This window comes from Nannobrachium achirus, assembly GCF_963921795.1.
Source record: "Nannobrachium achirus genome assembly, chromosome: 7".
Classification (NCBI taxonomy): Eukaryota; Metazoa; Chordata; class Actinopteri; order Myctophiformes; family Myctophidae; genus Nannobrachium; species Nannobrachium achirus.
The window spans coordinates 5,425,894-5,444,818 of record NC_137816.1 but is presented as its reverse complement, the minus strand read 5'-3'; the positions used below and the strand labels follow the sequence as shown (position 1 = coordinate 5,444,818).

General features: G+C 43.6%; 2 protein-coding genes across 2 annotated transcripts in view; one reads left to right on the top strand and one right to left on the bottom strand.

Moving 5' to 3' along the window:
- Nucleotides 1-18,925, bottom strand: part of LOC308289096 (alpha-taxilin-like) — a 621,916-nt gene that overhangs the window by 264,687 nt on the left and 338,304 nt on the right. The window lies entirely within an intron of this gene.
- LOC308289095 (transducin-like enhancer protein 3-B) overlaps nucleotides 1-18,925 on the top strand; it is a 68,791-nt gene that overhangs the window by 17,481 nt on the left and 32,385 nt on the right. Inside the window, exons 6-8 of the mRNA XM_080730654.1 lie at nucleotides 4,836-4,898; nucleotides 6,484-6,525; nucleotides 15,808-16,012. Coding sequence (XP_080586780.1) covers nucleotides 4,836-4,898; nucleotides 6,484-6,525; nucleotides 15,808-16,012 — 310 coding nt within the window. The remainder of the gene's footprint in view (nucleotides 1-4,835; nucleotides 4,899-6,483; nucleotides 6,526-15,807; nucleotides 16,013-18,925) is intronic.

Below are 18,925 nucleotides of genomic sequence, written 5' to 3'. Positions count from 1 at the left end.
TCATGATCTGAAATGGCAAATCTTTGAGTAGCAGTAGCGCTATAGAGAGAGATCTCTCTCTATAGCACGCAATGAGGGCCTCTACAACTCTTTTTCCCGGCCTGAATCAGGGACCCAGCACGTCCCTGGTACTGTACATTCCCCAGGCTTTGCACTTGAGTTACGATCTCAGTCGTAATGGTGTCTTACAACCTTTTTAACGCTTGTTGAATCATCCCAGGCAAAATTATGCAGAAATAAGCATCACAATTGCTAAACATGAGAGTCCATAAATGTGACAGAAAAGGAATGTCTTGCGTTGTTATAATGGCTTCATTATGTAATGCTGGTGTATTATTCATACAGGGAAGCCAAAGGTTTGGGAACATTTGGGGAACCCTGAATACATCAAAGTGGTCTTGGCTGTGCAAATGATTTGTTGCACCTTTGCCTGTTGAGAATAATCCTTTCAAGTGGAAACAGTTTGTCACCTGTACTGTATATGATTTTATTACGGCTGTCAACGTTAACGCAGCAATAATATTGTTAAGCCTAAACCATTTTAATGCCACTGTTATACTATATCACTATCAAGAGACATCCTTAGTTTTTAGCACTGATTTATTTATTATTCATGAATCGAAGATTCTAGGTAAAAATAAATAAGATGGGAGGTCTGAATAACTGAGAACATGGCCTCTTGTCTTTCCAACTGTGGGGCACGTGATGATGGCGATTATAGAATATCTGAGTATACAACTGTTTATTAATTCAGAACGGGTACACATTATTGTGTATCGTTATTTTATGCTTTAACTATTGAAAAATAGCAGATATACAATCTCACAGCGCGGCACCGAGTGCCGCGCTGCGAGCTTGTAGATCTGCTATTTTTGAAAAATCGTGAAAATTCGAATTTTGACCCGAAGTGTCTTTTGAATCCTTCTAAGATTTTTTGAAAAACCTATGTTTCTATGTCAGCAATCTGGCCAGCCATCGTCAAAGAAAAGGTCCTTTTCACTTCAACTGGAGCTCAGTTAGTCTGTTCTTGAGAGACTGCTATGTCAGTGGTTCTCAAACCTTTTCATGTGAAGGACCCCCAAAATTATATGTATTTGGCCACGGACCCCCATCTCAAAATATTTAGTTCCAGACTTCCAGGGACCCCCCCAGAAGCAAAGTTTGAGTTACAAACGTTCGCTTTGAAAATACATAGGCCTTATATTCAAATATTTGAACACATTTTCACGACTTTTTTTCAAAAATAGCTGATCTACAAGCTCTCGAGTGCCGCGCTGTGAGCTTGTAGATCTGCTATCTTTCACTGGTTAAAACATTCAATAATTCTAGGCCTAAAACAATTATGATATTCCAATGTCTGATATTGTTTTGTCTGGGCCTTTTAGTGTCATTGTATATCTAGTCGTCGCTAATGATTGAGTCTCCACAGAGCCAAGCCCCCCTCGTGTTAGACTCCCATCCCTCCCTCCCTCCCTCCGACCCACCCACCCACCCTCTTTCAAGATGGAGCCCCCAGCAGCCTCTCAACCCCAGCGACACCCCCTCCCCCTCCCCCACCCCGCACACTACCATTCATCCCTCATTAATTTCCCATGCCGATCGGTTCGACGGGCCGAAAATTCAATTTAATGACCTGCCTCTCTATGCACCTAATATGATTTTACACGGGCTGTTCTGGTCAGAGCCACTGCTTCCAATTTACATAACGATCAGCCCGCCGCCAGATAGGGTTGCCCCAGCAACGGAACAGAAAGAGGGGGGGGAGGTAGGGGTTGGCATGGGAGGGAGAGGAGAGAAACATAGGAGTGAGTTTTAGGAGATTAGAGACGTTGGAGGAGGAGGTGGTGGTGGTGGAGCGGTAGGAGGAGGAGGAGAGAGGTCAGATGGAGAGAGTGGAGTGGGGTCGGAGGTCAGACACGGGGTTGTGAGATAATTCTCGGGACAGGCCGGGAAAGCACCCCCCCCCCCCCCCACACACACACACACACACTAGGGCATTCACCAAATATTCGAATATTCGAATATCAAAGTCACTATTCGACAATGTTCACCGAAGTCGAATATTCGCTTTTTTTTTCTTTTTATTGTTTTCTCTTTAAAAAAAAGCTTAGCTAGATAGGAAGTCATAAGAATGAGTTGTCAATGCCCCTCAACCCTTTTTAGGCTGTGACCCCCTAAATAAACATATTTGAACTGGGGACTCCCACCCAGACAAGCACTTGGAATTGTAGGTATTACATTTAACGTGACTCGGTTCTGCAGATAAATATTGTGAAAATAGCCGATCTACATGCTCACAACGCCTCGCAGCATGTAGATAGGCTATTTTCACAATGTTCGCCTCTTGCTTACTTAATATTTCATAGTTTGGCCAGTCCTGTCGAATATTCGACTATTCGAATACTTTGAGGTCGAATAATTTGAATATTATGAATCCCTATTCGTGAATGCACACACACACACACACACACACACACACACACACACACACACACACACACACACACACACACACACACTCCAAAATAAAAAGGGAGTTGGATAATCATTGTGCTCAAAGGCCACTGGCACATCCTCTTCTCCTCCTCCTCCCTTACCCATTTCACAGTTGAACAGCGTTTGGGAGGGGGGAGGAAGGGGGGGTGGGGGGGGGGGTAACGAAAGGAATGCCACAATATAAAAAAAGAGGGGATAGACCACGTCTCCCCCATACGCACCTGCTGAACCATCTGCCCCTGATCCCTCTGAATCAATTAGTTCACAACCCTTTGGCTCAGTCAGAACAGATTACCCAAATGTCAAATCAGGGGATTTCTCTCTCCTCTCTCCTCTCCTCTCCCCTTCCTGTGTCTGCTTTTTTGAGCGGTGGTAAACCGCTCCATAGATTGGTGTGTCTGTAGTGCGTGTGTCTGTAGCCACTTTTCCTCAGCGTTTTGCCATAGCAATGTGTTTTCCTCAGCGTTTTGCCATAACAATGTGTTTTCCTCAGCGTTTTGCCATAGCAATGTGTTTTCCTCAGCGTTTTGCCATAGCAATGTGTGTGTGTGTGTGTAGCCTGTATTACATCACCAATTACCAATTGAAGACGTTATGCAAGTTATGCGAGCGACCACCGCTCACTTCACATTGAGTGTGATTTTTTTTACATTACGTCCTTTCTCTGTACCTTTGTGCATCCACCCTCCAACCCCCCCCCCCCCCCACCCACTCACTGTGGAAACTAGAGATTTTAAAAAGGAAATGGATTGGAGCAATCTGTCTCGGGTACATCCAAGTGCAGCAGGCAGCGGTACAGCCATATCCATTTGTCCAAAAACGTAACACTGTAAAGTGCTCTGTGTGAACGCTAGCCCAGCAGTATCATCTGACTCTCCTCGGCTAATATCCCCCCTCGCTCGATACCACTGATAGCTCTGACAGATAGGGCCAGTAAGTTAACCCATTTAGGCCTAGGATTATTGACTGCTTTAACCACTGAAAAATAGCAGATATACAAGCTCACAGCGCGGCACCGAGTGCCGCGCTGCGAGCTTGTAGATCTGCTATTTTTTCTGCAATTTTTTTGCAAGTCTTTGAATATATCTACTTAAAGGCAAACATTTGTGACTCAAATATTTACTTCTGGGTGGTCCCTGGAACAACATATTTTGAGATGGGGGGGTCCGTGGCCAAATACCTGTAATTTTGGGGGTCCTTGAGACGAAAAGGTTTGAGAACAGCATGATTTAGAGGAAGAATTTAGAAGTCGGGTCAAAGATCGGGTCAAAGATAGTCAAAGACTTGCACTCGTTTTCACGATTTTTCAAAAATAGCAGATCTACAAGCTCGCAGCCGCGCTGTGAGCTTGTATATCTGCTATTTTTCTAAAGTTAAAGCATAAAGTAATGGTTAAAGTGGTTAAAATCTAACGCGACTCGGGGTCTTGCGTTCCCGGTATTTGAGAGTTAACCTGTCTGCCTTTTATTTCTCCCAGCCTGCTCTCCCCGCCCCTTTGCTCTCTATGCTGTAATTATAAAGCATGGTCTTCGTTAGGCCTCTCTCCGGCCAGATGGTATTAGCATATTTCAACCTCCTAATACCATTAGACCCGAGTCTAATGGCAGCAGGAGAGAGAGGGGCCGGGGAACACAATTTGGTTTGGTTGTAACTGCGCCCATTTAGTTAAGAAATGGATGGTCTTTCCAGACAGAGATTGGGATGGTTTTGTGCAGGGACATGCTGGGCCCCTGATTCAGCCTGGGAAAAAGAGTTGGAGAGGCCCTCTTTGCGCGCTATAGAGAGAGATCGCTCTCTATAGCGCTGCTGCTACTCAAAGATTTGTGACAAAGTGACAAGCCAGTGGGCCAATTACATGAGTTGTATTTCGTCGTTGTCGGGTGGAAACCTTGTATGTCCAAAACCGCTTGATTTGTATTTATCATATTAAAAATGATTTAAATTGTGAAAACAGCCGATCTACAACTTGTAGATCTGTTGTGCGACGGCCTTGTATTATGAAGCAGAGCTTTGCTTTGCGAAAAAAAAAAATTACAAATTTGAAACTTGGAGATAACAAGGTTTCTGCCCGACAGTGACAATTTACTTTGTTGGCCGCCCAGCCCCCAAAATGGAACGAAGGACGACATTTTATTTAAAAAAAATCCTAATGGCCAGCCTGGACCGGCCCAGGAATGAACCGGCCATTCGGGAGTTGTCCCGCTTTTCCCAATGGCCAGCACGTCTCTGGAGGGAGGGATAGAATGAGAGAGATGGATGGAGCGAGAGAGAGAGAAGCCCTTGACTTAAAGTATATCCAAAGACTATAATTCTAACATTTTCTCTTTCATCTGTTCCAGACGGAGATTGCCAAACGTCTCAATGCAATCCTGGCTCAGATCATGCCTTTCTTGTCTCAAGAGGTGAGTGGTGCCCAAGAATGCCCCGCCGATGTATCGAAGCAGAATATTATATCAGACTAAAAGCACAATGAAGCTGTGGTCTCAGTGGCCTTGGTGCAGAGGCATTGACAGATACTATAGCAATGAAAACAGGGATGGGAACACAGACACCAGGAACCATGCAGTGTAAAGAGACTCATAGTCGGGGGATATCTTAAAGTCCTGGAATAAATTCCTTACCAAAACATTTCTTCACCAATGTGTTTGTAAAGGTGTCTAGTAACACATCTCACAAAGACTGAAATTCAGTTTCCCTAGAAGAATCCTTGACAGCTGATGAAAGTTGGGGTCCCATTAACTTAACTATAGCCTACAGGATAAAACACACCAAAATAAATATGCTTTAAGTAGCATGTGAGGGATCAAACTAGGGTTTGTTCATGATTCTAAATCCATTGCAAGCATTTGTTTCGCACTAAACATTCCTTGGGGTGAAGGCGGCTCCCACAAAACTGTGAGAAGTGATAACTCATCACTAAACCATAGGGTTGTGAGGCCTTTTTTTTAGCCCAATGAATGTTTTTTGTGCAAAATGAATGCTTGTAATGAATTCAGAATCATGAAAAACCCCTAGTTTGACCCCTCACATGCTACTTGGAGCATATTTATTTTGGTGTGTTTTGTCCTGTATAGTTAATTTAATGGGATCCCAACTTTCAGCAGCTGTCAAGGATTCTCCTAGGGAAACTGAATTTCAGTCTTTGTGGGATGTGTTACTAGACACCTTTACAAACACATTGGTGAAGAAATGTTTTGGTAAGGAATTTATTCCAGGATATGACACTATTTCTGAAGATATCCCCGACTATCAAGAGTGCAAGACATACGGTACAAGACACAGTAGATGACACTATTCAGTATTGAGTGTCTCTTAGCATTCAGCTAGTGTTACATACATAGGGATTGATAGGTAGTGAGTCTGTACCAGTGCACTTGGAGATAGTGGTCCTCTGAAGGACATTTTGTACGTCATGAGCAATTGGAAAGTATGGACATATTTCCTGAGACTAGTAATGTGCAAAGTATCCGTGTTTGCTGCTTCAATATGTAACATTTAGGGCTGTCACAATTATTACATAATCGTCTAATCGCAATTTTTTGACATAATTGCAAATATTTGGTCATAATTGTGAATGTTGAAAAATGTTCATACATTTACAAACATTTTCAGAAATAGTGGAAATAGCAGATCTACAAGCTCACAACGCGTCGCGATGCGGCGCGTTGTGAGCTTGTAGATCGGCTATTTCCACAATCAATGTTATTTTTTAAGTAGTAAGTTGTCAAATTTCTTTGTATATTTAGGTTATGTGTCATATCTGCCATGTGAAACCTCAAAGCCTAAAAGCCAAACAGAAATGTAATTATCAACGACAAATACACAATTAAATCGTTAATCGCAATTATTTGAGTGACAATAATCGTCACGTAAGATGTCATAATCGTGACAGCCCTAGTAACATTTTCCCCATCTTTGTAAAAAAAAAAAAAAAATCTTGTTCTGTGAATAAAATCTAATCTGTTTGTTTTTGTGTGTGTGTGTTAGCATCAACAGCAGGTGGCGCAGGCTGTTGAGCGAGCTAAGCAGGTGACTATGACTGAGCTTAACGCTATCATCGGGGTACGTGGACTTCCCAATCTGCCTCTCACCGTGTGTATACCCCTCTTCTTCTTTTATTTGACCATACAAACTGGGCACAATCAGCAGGAGATGGGTGGGTGGGTGGGTGGTTCATATGCACTTCTGTGTGCTGTTCTATAAGTGTCTTTTGAATTCTAAGATTTTTAGAAAAACCTGTGTTTCCATGTCAGCAATCTGGCCAGCCGTCGTCAAAGAAAGGGTCCTTTTCACTCAACTGGAGCTCAGTTAGTCTGTTCTTGAGAGACTACCATGTCGGTGGTTCTCAAACCTTTTCACGTGAAGGACCCCCGAAATTAAATACAAAATCAAATATCAAGACAGAACAACACACCCGCGGCTGGGTGAATATGGCCATCCATATCCACCTCCACTGTGCAGGTTTGCTCCTGCCTCCAAAGGTTCATAATTATTTTGTTTTGCTATTTTAATTCATGTTTTTAATGGTCTATTAATGCATGTTTTTTATGATCAGCGCTGTGTGTACTGTATAGTCCTTCTGACCTTCTGCTCGGCTGGTGATGTTCCTTTTGTGTAGAATGAAGAAGGCTTAATATCTGATACAACCCTGGCAAGGCTATGATCACATCAGATCAGTTTGTCTCAGATTTCTCTTTAGCTGGACTTCTTTAATGGAATATGGGCTCCAGCCAACAGGCTTACTTGCTACCTCTGACCCAGTAGCGCAAGGAATTAATCATTAGGATACTGGATGTTGGACTTGAACCCTGATTGTCACAGACTGATGATTTTATTATACGAAAACCGTTTCATACATCTTCATCATCAGTAAGCTTTTATTGAGTGTTTGTTTTCTAACCATGTCCTCGTTTAGGGATAGTTATTGTTCAAATATTAATGACCACCGCTGCTAATTCACTAGGGTTAGGGTAAACTTGTGCCTCCCTACTCACTCTACACACACACTCACTCCCAGGTCCTTAACACAGCTGGAGTCGAGTTAGCGTTGCCGTGGTAACCAGGTAAACAGTCGCTTGCTGCGAGTGCTGGTTAAACACGCCGGTGCATACGTCATGACGCAACGCGGTCGGAAGCAAAACGAAGAGTCTATGCTCCTTTCTATGCTGTAATTGTTTAGGCTTGCGGAATTTAAAATAAGAGCAGACTAATATGCTGTCTTTTTGGTCCGTATTATGATCTATTTCAGATTGCCCCAAATCATTCCCTATTAAAACTCATCGTCCCGGAATCGTATCGTAGCTCATGTTTATCCAGATACGTATCAGATCGTCTCATACGGGAGAGGTACACACACCCCTGTCAAAAGCCTAAAATGTCGTGCTCGACCTTGAATTACCGGTTCAGCCCTGAATCTGTTCTCTTGTTTCCACGACCAAGAAAAGAGTTTGTTACTGATTGGGTTTCCAATCTCTCAGATCATTGCCCATCTGTTCTTATTTAAAAAGCTAAAAAGGCTAGCTGGTTTTTTTAATAGCCCCGCCTGCACCCAGATGGCTAACTGACCCCTTTGATTAGCCCTCTGTGGTAGAGGTTAGCTAGCGGTTAGCCCGTCCCGGTAGTAGAGGTCAAGTATAATGAGAGACAGATATTGGAATTCAATTAAGGTAAATGAGCCACGAGCTATAGCCCCTGTTTTCAAGGTAATTACTTCCTCTTTCCTCCGTTTTTTCACCCGGCCAGCGAGCTCAATGAGACCCTCCCTTTTTCTCTATTAAAGGGAGGGCAGGGCCTCCAGCTCAAGAGCTTTGCCAGGACACGGACGCTAGACGGGCACACACACACACACACACACACACACACACACACACACACACACACACACGCGCACGCACACACGTGCACCACAAACACAGACGTGAACAGGAAAACAGGCTTTAATTAGTTGGACAAAGATGTGGCAGGTGATCAATCTCTATGTGCTTCCTCCCCCTAGTGTGAGTTGAGTGAGTGTGGGGGAGGTATTGTCATTCAAGACTCGGTGATATTCAGAGGCTGACTGGTTTTGGCAGCCCTGCTGCATGCAGTTAGGAGACAAAATAGATTATATACACACGCATGCACGCACACGCACGCACGCACACAGGGGCGTCACAAGGGGTAGGAAAGTGGGACTGAGTTACCAGGGCCCAAGGTGGAGGGGCCCTAGTAACTTTGGCTATTGGAAAAATAGCAGATATACAAGCTCACAGCGCGGCACCGAGTGCCGCGCTGCGAGCTTGCAGATCTGCTATTTTAGAAAAGTCGCGAAAATGTGCGCAAATCTTTGAATGTATGTATTTTTCAAGTGAACATTTGTAACTCAAATTTTGCTTCTGGGGGGGGGGGGGGGGGTCCCTGGAACTAAATATTTTGAGATGGGGGGGGGGGGTCCTTCGCATGAAAACTTTTATGAGCATTACTGACATGGAAATATAGGTTTCTTGGCACACATTTTCACGATTTTTCCAAAAATAGCAGATCTACAAGCTCGCAGCGCGGCACTCGGTGCCGCGCTGTGAGTTTGTATATCTGCTGTTTTTCAATAGTTAACATTCATGGGGGGGGGGCCCGCAGTGAATCGTTGTACCCAGGGCCCAGAATTTGGTGTGACGCCCCACGCACGCACGCACACACGAGGACAGACACTCACTCTTAACCCCTGGCTGAATACCAAAGCCTGTCAGATGTTTGCCAGGCACAGGCCCACTGGGGGGTCCTGTGTGTGCTTCGGTTCTTATGTGAGGAAATATAAAACCCTCTAATCTTCTCCCTACCAGCTGAAGGTGACCAATGGTCAATAAACAACTCCTCCAGAACCGTGACAGCCCCCCCCCCCCCCCCCTTCAGTTCGTCGGTCGTCTATTTATTATTTTAAATATTTATTCTTTAGAACACTTCCATTTCAGAAATCAGTCACTTGGGTCATTTGAAGCTAGACATTTTTTTGTGCTGTTGGGGCTTGCAGCCACACGAAGCTGGATATTTCGGCTGTGAAACTGGATATTTTTTAAACCGGATAAATAAGTGGAGAGATTGAAAAATATCCGATTCACTGGATCCGTGTAGACAGGGAACCTGGATATCTCTGAAGACTTTACTGTGTGTGTGTGCTTGTTAGACCTAGATATCTTTGTCGTGTGGACCTAGATATTCTTCTATGTGGATATCTGAAAAACCGGGATATATGAAATATCCAGCTCTGTGTAGCCTATGCCTTATGACAGTGTATATACAGTGTGTGTGTGTGTGTGTGTTTACACAAAGAAGTACAATACCTTGTGAAGACTGTCATTATCCGACATCCTGACATCAGAAATCCTGACATGGAAATACGGAGCTGGATATTTCATATATCCCGGTTTTTCAGATATCCACATAGAAAAATATCTAGGTCCAGTGGTCCACACGGAGATGGATACTTCATATATCCCGTTTTTTCAGATATCCACATAGAAAAATATCTAGGTCCACACAACAAAGATATCTAGGTCTAACAAGCACACACACACAGTAAAGTCTTCAGAGATATCCGGGTTCCATGTCTACACGGATCCAGTGAATGGGATATTTTTCAATGTCTTCACTTATTTATCCGGTTTAAAAAATATCCAGCTTCGCGGCCGAAATATCCAGCTTCATGTGGCTGCAAGCCCCAACAGCACAAAAAAATGTCTAGCTTCAGAAATATCCAGCTCCGTGTAGCCAACGTCTAGGAAATTAAGAAGGTCTGTTATGTCGAACCATGGCCACGGAACTGACCTGCATGGGTGGATTGACCGAATCCTCTGCTGTATTTCAATTCTTTATAATATATGATTAACAAACACCAGAACGTTGGGTGCATAATAATGAGCGTGTACTAATACAACTGCCTGATTTCCATAGCTCCAGGAACATTTTCATACCTTCGACATAGTGGAAGATGCTATGATAACGGCAGTGCTTAGAGCTTTGCATACGTCTCACAAAGAACCCACATGTAAATGCTGTGGGACGGAGGACGTTGCAATATATGTGCGTAGGGCTGTCACAATTATTACATAATCGTCTAATCGTGATTATTTGACATTATCGCAATTATTTTGTCATAATCGTCATAATCGTGAATGTTGAAAAATGTCCGAAATAGTGGAAATAGCAGATCTACAAGCTCACAACGCGTCGCATCGCGACGCGTTGTGAGCTTGTAGATCGGCTATTTCCACTATCAAAGTTATTTTTTAAGTAGTGAGTTGTCAAATATGTCAGTCATTTCTTTGTATATTTAGGTTATGTGTCATATCTACCATGTACAACTTCAAAGCCTAAAAGCCAAACAGAAATGTAATTATCAACGACAAAAACACAATTAAATCGTTAATCGCCAATTATTTGAGTGACAATTAATTGTCATGTAAAATGTCATATCGTGACAGCCCTATATGTGTGTTTTTTTTTTTTTTTCATTTGTTTGTAAGGATCTCCTCGCTACCCACTACTTCCTGTGTTTTATTTTGGCAGATTAGAGGGTCAAATTCCCATGTAATCCTGAGCATGTGGTCGTGTCAGAATAGCATGGGTCTGTCTACCGTGGCACAAGACTTGAATTACACAGTATCTCTGTTAACCACTTGAACCCTATACGTCAGGGGTTCCCAAACCTTTTTGTTCCCAAATATTTTTTTAATCCGAGGCACCCCACATAATAATTTTCACTCCCAGCACATTCATAGCATATCGTCGTTGTCGGGTAGAAACCTTGTATGTCCAAAACCGTTCGTTTTGTATTTATCATCTATAAAATGTACTGAACTAGTGAAAACAGCCGATCTACAAGCGATGCGAGGCGTTGTGTGCTTGTAGATCGTCTAGTTTTGTGCGACAGTCTTGTATGATGAAGCAGGGCTTTGCTTTAGCAAAATACGTACACATTTGAAACTTGGAGATACGAGGTTTCTGCCCGACAGTGACGATATTTTAGTGATTATGTTGCGAGGAAAACGCTGAGATAATAGCCATTTTGGATAGAACTGACTGAAAATAACTTTGTACTTCAAGTTTAAAAAGATACTAAATATTTTTTCAAGTGTCCAAATAAATTCCAAATACTATCAAATTATCTCGCGGCACCCCTGGACTGCCGTCACGGCACCCCAGGGTGCCCCGTCACCCACTTTGAAAACCCCTGCTATACGTTGTCGAGCGTAGTCCCCTAGGGCTCTATACTAGTGTATTTTCTGCTTTTGCTCTAGATTAATTGAATATCTTCTCAGAAGATGGCCGATCTACAAGCTTGCTACACATCGCAACGGGACTTGTCCTACATTATGATATTGTTTATTACATACAAACAGACAAAATAAGAAACGTACACGTATGAATCGTCACTATTTCAGAAACACAGGGTGGTTGCCTGCCTGCCTGGAATCCGCGGCTTAAGCTTTGCTACAAGCAGCTAGGGCATTCACCAAATATTCGAATATTTGAATATCAAAGTCACTATTCGACGTTGTTCACCGAAGTCGAATATTCTCTTATTTTTATTTTTTTATTGTTTTCTCTTTAAAAATATATAGCCTAGTTTATAAAGCTTGGCTAGATAGAAAGTCATAAGAATGAGTTGTCAATGCCCCTGGTGGATGAATTTGTTAATGCTCTATACCAGGGGTTCCCAAACCTTTTTAGGCTGTGACCCCCCAAATAAAGATATGTGAAGGGGACCCCCACCCTGACAAGCACTTGGAATTGTAGGTATTACATTTAATGTGACTTGGTTCCACAGATAAATATTGTGAAAAGATCTACATGATCTACATGATCTACATGCTCACAACGCCTCGCAACGCGAGGCGTTGTGAGCATGTAGATCGGCTATTTTCACAATGTTCGCTTCTTGCTTACTTAATATTTGACAGTTTGGCCAGTCCTGTCGACTATTCGAATACTTTGAGGTTGAATAATTCGAATACTAAAAATCACTATTCGTGAATGCCCTACAAGCAGCCTATTCTTTCCTTGGCCTCCATTGTGGCCTACAGTTTGTTAGCGTATACAAACTGTATTCTATTGCTAAGCCTTGGCTCTCCTCAGCAGAAGCCACATGCTCCCTGTGCCCATCAGCCCTCACGGCCAGGCCTCAGAAGGAGAGAGAAACAACTTGGCATTGTTGTGTTTTAGAAGATCCTACCCCGCTGCCCATTGCATGCCAAGTATTTTGTTCAGGGATGCTGGAGCCAAAAGCATGGTTTGGGTGTGTCTGGAGTAGTTGGCAATGGGCATCTTCTCCTTTGGTCTTATGTTATTGGATTGTTTCACATTGGATGGAAATGAATCGGTGAAAAGAACACCTAGACCCGAGATTGACTTTTTTAATTTTTGAATTCATCTAACACAGCCGGGAAAACCACACCTTAAACCACACTATGTGAAGTTTGCAATTTTTGGCTCACAATTTGGTTCGTAGCGGTTTCAAGGAATCGGATGTATGTACGCGGGGGAAGCTATTTCAAAGCGTTGGCTTGCTGGATGCAAGTCTGGCAGTTGCCGCCTGCCAGACTTGTTGGCGTGGCTGCCAGTCAGCATGTGCTGTTGGTAGGGGGATGCTTGTTCCACCTGACGGTATCTTTCTGTGGGGGAGGAGGCAGCTTTGCACTATAGTTGGCTTTAACTCTCAAATACCTGGAACGCGCCCGAGTCGCGTTAGATTTTAACCACTTTAACCATTATTTTATGCTGCAGCGCGGCACTCATTGCTGCGCTGTGAGCTTGTAGATCTGCAATTTTGAAAAATTGTGAAAATGTGTGCAAGTCTTTGAATATCTTTGAACCGACTTCTAAATCCTTCCTCTAAATCATGCTGTTCTCAAACCTTTTCATGTCAAGGACCCCTCAAAATTACAGGTATTTGGCCACGGACCCCCCATCTCAAAATATGTTGTCCCAGGGACCCCCCAAAAGCAAATATTTGAGTTACAAATGTTTGCTTTTAAATAGATATATTCAAAGACTTGCAAAAAAAAAAAAAAAAAAAATCATGATTTTTCAAAAATAGAAGATCTACAAGCTCGCAAATCTGCTATTTTTCAATAGTTAAAGCAGTCAATAATCCTAAGCCCTAAATGGGTTAATTGCCTTTCTCTTGTGGAAGTTGCCTTTTGCTAGGGCGGCATTTACACGCGATGAAAAATGCTTCCGATTTATTGAATCGGAAGCGTTATATTTTCTTATTTTCTCCACTCTCCTCCGACAACCCTCCTCCCCTATCCCTTCCCCTTATCTTTCCACTCTGGTCTTCTCAGCTGTGGTGCGTTAATGAGGCTGCTTGATAACGATCCCTGCACGCTTTTCCTCATTAGGCACGCTCAACAGGGACCGTGCCTGCTGCCTCTACCCGGGCGCTCGCTTGCTTGCTCGCTTTTCCTTTGCTTGTTACCTCTGATTTTCGCCTTCCTTTTTTGTTTTGTTCCTGCTCTTTGTTTTTTCATCTCATCCTCTCGCGTTCCCCTTTTTTCCACAACAAACGATGTCTCGCTTGGCATACCAATACAAGATTGATTAACAATCCTGCATCTAAGTTGCTTATAGCCTTTCCACATCCACAAATCGGTATAATGAGCCTGCTGCATAATGGCTTCCCCCCCCCCTTCCTCGTAGGAGTCAGAGCCCCCTATTGTCTTTTTAGCGTCTTTTTTTTTCCTTTAATGATTGCACGGGTGAGAAATGCTACTGCTGTTGTGCTTGGGTAGGACTAGTTAACCGCAATAGCTGGAGGATTTATTTTTATTTTTTGTCGTCTTTCCTTTTTTTCTTTTGGAGAGACAGTTGATGGATGTGGTGAGTGTTGTTTAACCTTGTTTTAAAGCACTTGCTTCCCTCTTCCCTGAGTGCATATTTAACTCCTGTCCGTCTACTCATTCCCCAGACGACACACGCACTCTCTCGCCCCTCTCTCAGAGAGAGAATGCCTTTTAGGAGGTGTGTGTGTGTGTGTGTGTGTGTGTGCAGGGGCGTCACAAGGGGTAGGAAAGTGGGACTGAGTTACTAGGGCCCAAGGTGTTGGAGGGGCCTTAATTATTTTATACCTTAGCTATTGAAAAATAGCAGATATACAAGCTCACAGCGCGGCACCGAGTGCCGCGCTGCGAGCTTGTAGATCTGCTATTTTTGAAAAGTCGTGAAAATGTGTGCAAATCTTTGAATATATGTATTTTTTATGCGAACATTTGTAACTCAAATTTTGCTTCTGGGGGGTCCCTGGAACTAAATATTTTGAGATGGGGGGGGGGGGGGTCCGTGGCCAAATACATACCATTTTGGGGGTCCTGCACATGAAAAGGTTTGAGCTCCACTGACATCGAAACATAGGTTTTTCAAAAACACCTTAGAAGGATTTGAAGTTAAAGTTAAAGCACAGGGGCCCCGCAGTGAATCCTTGTACCCAGGGCCCAGAATTTGGTGCGACACCCCTGTGTGTGTGTGTGTGTGTGTGTGTGTGTGTGTGTGTGTGTGTGTGTGTGTGTGTGTGTGTGTGTGTGTGTGTGTGTGTGTGTGTGTGTGTGTGTGTGTGTGTGTGTGTGTGTGTGTGTGTGTGTGTGTGTGTGTGTGTGTGTGTGTGTGTGTGCTTAACCGCACCGACAGGAAGAGCAGACATGCTATCTGTGAAAGGTTTTGAAGTTTTCGTGTGTTTGGTTTACATTGCCCGTTTGAACTTGGGTCACCGGTCTTTGGCCCATACTGTATGATTGAAACTCATTGTTTGGGAGTGAAATACATATTGTCAGCACAAAAGGCCAGAATGGAAGTTGGTCGTTTAGTTTACCCACAGCACGGCGTTATCACACACAGGTTATGGGGCAGGCGGCAGCGTCTGTCCTCTGGAAAAGTATTGTCTATGGTGGGTGTGTTTGTGTTGGCCTATTATTAGTTTAGCACTGTAATAGAACTATAATAATTACTAAAAAGCTTAATTTGAAGAAAGAAATTTATCCCAGTGAAAAGGTTGAGAACGAGAACGTATAACGAATCAAATGCAGGGATAAGTCTTGTATGGACGAAATGCTGTTGTTGGGTTACATGTTGTGTTTGTGTAACGAGAGGTCCTTTTTTTTCATGTAACCAAGCAATTCGGTTATGCATTCATTTCTTTTTGCAACACACATTTGCAGCCAATGAGCTTGGAGCATAGGAATGAATCCAAAACACCTTTAATTCAAGAACCAGGCTGCTATAGCATTCTCTTCCCAGCCAACCCACTTGTCCTGTGTTTGTCTCTTTTGTCTCTCTCTCTCTCAGCAGCAGCAGCTCCAGGCCCAACACCTCTCTCACGCAGCCCACGGCCCCCCGGTGCAGCTGCCCCCTCACCCCTCAGGACTGCAGCCTCCTGGCCTTCCGCCTGTGACGGGCGCTGGCTCTGGCCTGCTGGCACTGGGTGCCCTGGGCAGTCAAGCCCACCTACCTGTCAAGGACGAGAAGAACCACCACGACCTGGAGCACCGAGGTGATGAGCGCTGCCTAGGGCATTCACCAAACATTAATGCTCTATACCAGGGGTTCTCAAACCTTTTTAGGCCCTGCCCCCCATAATAAACATATTTGAACTGGATTCCCCCACCCTGACAAGCACTTGGAATTGTAGGTGACTCTGTTTCGCATGGAGCGATACATACATTATAACTCTATGGCAGGGATTTTGAGTATCCCAAACGGATTATTATCAATGGAATCATTCATATTTTCAAGCACCACATACTTTGGGTGGAAGAGAACGGTTGTCGCGCTGCTGTAACAGCCGACACTGGCGTTGTTTCAACTCGTCGCAGACATTCAAAGTTATTGTACTTGGGTGGGTCTTATGTGATGCACTATGGACAATTAGTGCCTCTGCATTGTCGAAGTGTTCCCTCCCGAGCATGTAACAACCGTGCTGCATATAGCCTATTGCATTTAGCTTTCCCCTTAATTGTCTTTTCTAAAATATAACCAAACTTTTTAGTGTTTCACGCGTTCCACGGCACGCACTTGTAAAGCACAACTATCAATGACGCAATGTAGCCTACCTCCCGTCCCCGACGTGACGTTATGACGCTTAGCCTACCCGATAACGGGCTCGACAAGCAGAAGCTTATTGATACTCGGGTCTCGATAAATTCAGAACCGGGTTTGTAATGGACCCGGTTTTCGGGCTCCATCCCTAGTATTAAAAACTCATTCTCAGCCATTTATAATATGCTTGTGCGCCTATACTGCCAGGAATATTATTAATTTCCAAGTGTGGAGTACAGAAACCAAGCAGGCATAATTATGATTGCAGACTGTAGTACACATACTATACCACTAGAGAGTGCCCAACGATTAGGTCTTCCAGGCTGGACCAGCCTGGACCGCGTGTGGACCATAATGGCCACCGATGGACGCTGCCATTGTTTTTAACGGAGAGGCCGGTCCGTCGAACGGGAGCAATCGTGCACGCCGTGCGCACGCCGTGCACAATCGTTTATGCTCCTGGGTGACCACTCTGTCAGCCCAGCCACTTTTTTCCGAATGAAAATCCGTTTAAATATGGTAAAGTTTGATAAAGAAACGTTAGCTTTCAATGCTAAAAAAAGGCCTATGCTATGTTATGGGCAAACGATTTCCGGATCACGTAATCGATGACGTCATTTCCAGCGCAAATTCATTGCTGAAGCTTATATGAACCTAGAATGGTCAGTTTTTGCTCTAAAAATGTCAAAAAAATACCCAAAAAATCAGAAAATTATCAAAATGGCGACGTTTGGCGATCTGGCTGGCTCCGCCCCCTGTAAAATGGCGATCTATGGCGATTTGGCTGTGAATCAGTTAAGGGGAATTCTTACCGGACGCAATCACTATATCTTCTGAGCGATGCAATGTTAAGTCATTGCAAAGAGACAACGTTCTGTGTCTGAAGCAACACAAATTGTGTGAATTTCATCTGAAAATGAGTTTTGCTGATGAAAACCGAGTGTCATCCAATACAGGATAAGTAGCTTGTCGTTTCTTTGAGGATTTCCTGAGCTATATTATACAACACTGGCGAATGGACTAGTGAGAGAGAGAATTGTCCGTCTCTCGTTGTGCCCGCTTGTCTTACCATGGTTAACACACTTGTGGTGACATACACATTGCTGATGCTTCCGCTACCAAATTAACAAAATGTCACTTGGAACAGAACAACGCAGCTTTCGTGACTCAAGTGAATCATTTCTATACAGGGTTCTCACGGTCATGAAATTCCTGGAAATATTTTGAAATTAGAAAAGATTTTTTCCTGTACTGGAAAAGTTTTTAAATTGATCAAGGGTCCTGGAAAGTCTGGAATTAATGTCTAAGCATTGTTTTTGGTTATTGATTTTAACTCATTTACTGCCGCCATAAATTGACTTTTAGGGCTCCCTGCCACGATTTTCTTACCTTTTGACGTGGGCACGTGCGTGTCCATCGTGGACGATCCGCATGCACTCCACGGTCCGTTCGCGGCGTGTACGCTTTATATTTGCTACACGGCCTGTCTTTGGGCATTGTACATCCATACTATAATTAGAGAGAGAGGTCAGTCAGTCAGTCAGTCAGTCAGTAGGTCACAAAATGCATTATCTATTCACTCGTTTCAGCGACTGATCTCAAATTTAACATGGCATTGGCCATTAGCATTATACACACGGTGACGGAGCCCGAATTTCATTTTTCCCAAAATTATAGCTATTTATTAGCGTTTCTTCACTCTACAGCTCTACAGCCTGTTGTCAGGGTTACGGTCCGTTCCTCCAGGCCATGGGATCTGTAGCCCCGGGCCCACACACACCTCTCTCACAGTTAGGAATGTTGCAGTCTCTCTCTCTCTCTCTCTCTCTCTCTCTCTCTCTCTCTCTCTCTCTCTCTGCATGGGTCACGCATGCAACGGGTGATGTGTGTCTCATCTTCCAACGGGTATAGAAAAATGATGTGGAGCAAATGCATCCTCATACTTCTATTCACCTAATTTAGCTGTTAAATTATTTGTATCCATCATAAATATACACTCCTCCATGGGCTGCTCCTTACATTATGATGCTCCGACATATTCTCACGCACACACCATGCAGTTACAGTTACTTTCCCCATAACCCACACTCTGCACATATTTTGCAGCACATATATTCGAACGGGTAAGGTCTAGTAGGAGTAAGACACTCGTTATTGCGCTGAATGATTGTTATATAGTCCTGGAAATCGGGTTAAATATTCTGGAAAGGTTTTGGAAAAGTTTTGGAAATTTCATTGGTAAAATTGTGTGGGAACCCTGTCTACAGCATCTGGTGTGAACGCTCCTTTTACTGTCTTGTCCCGATGCCAGCGCTGACACATTGATGACAGCCATACTAACTTGTGTTTTTTTGCTTTCCTCTCTCCT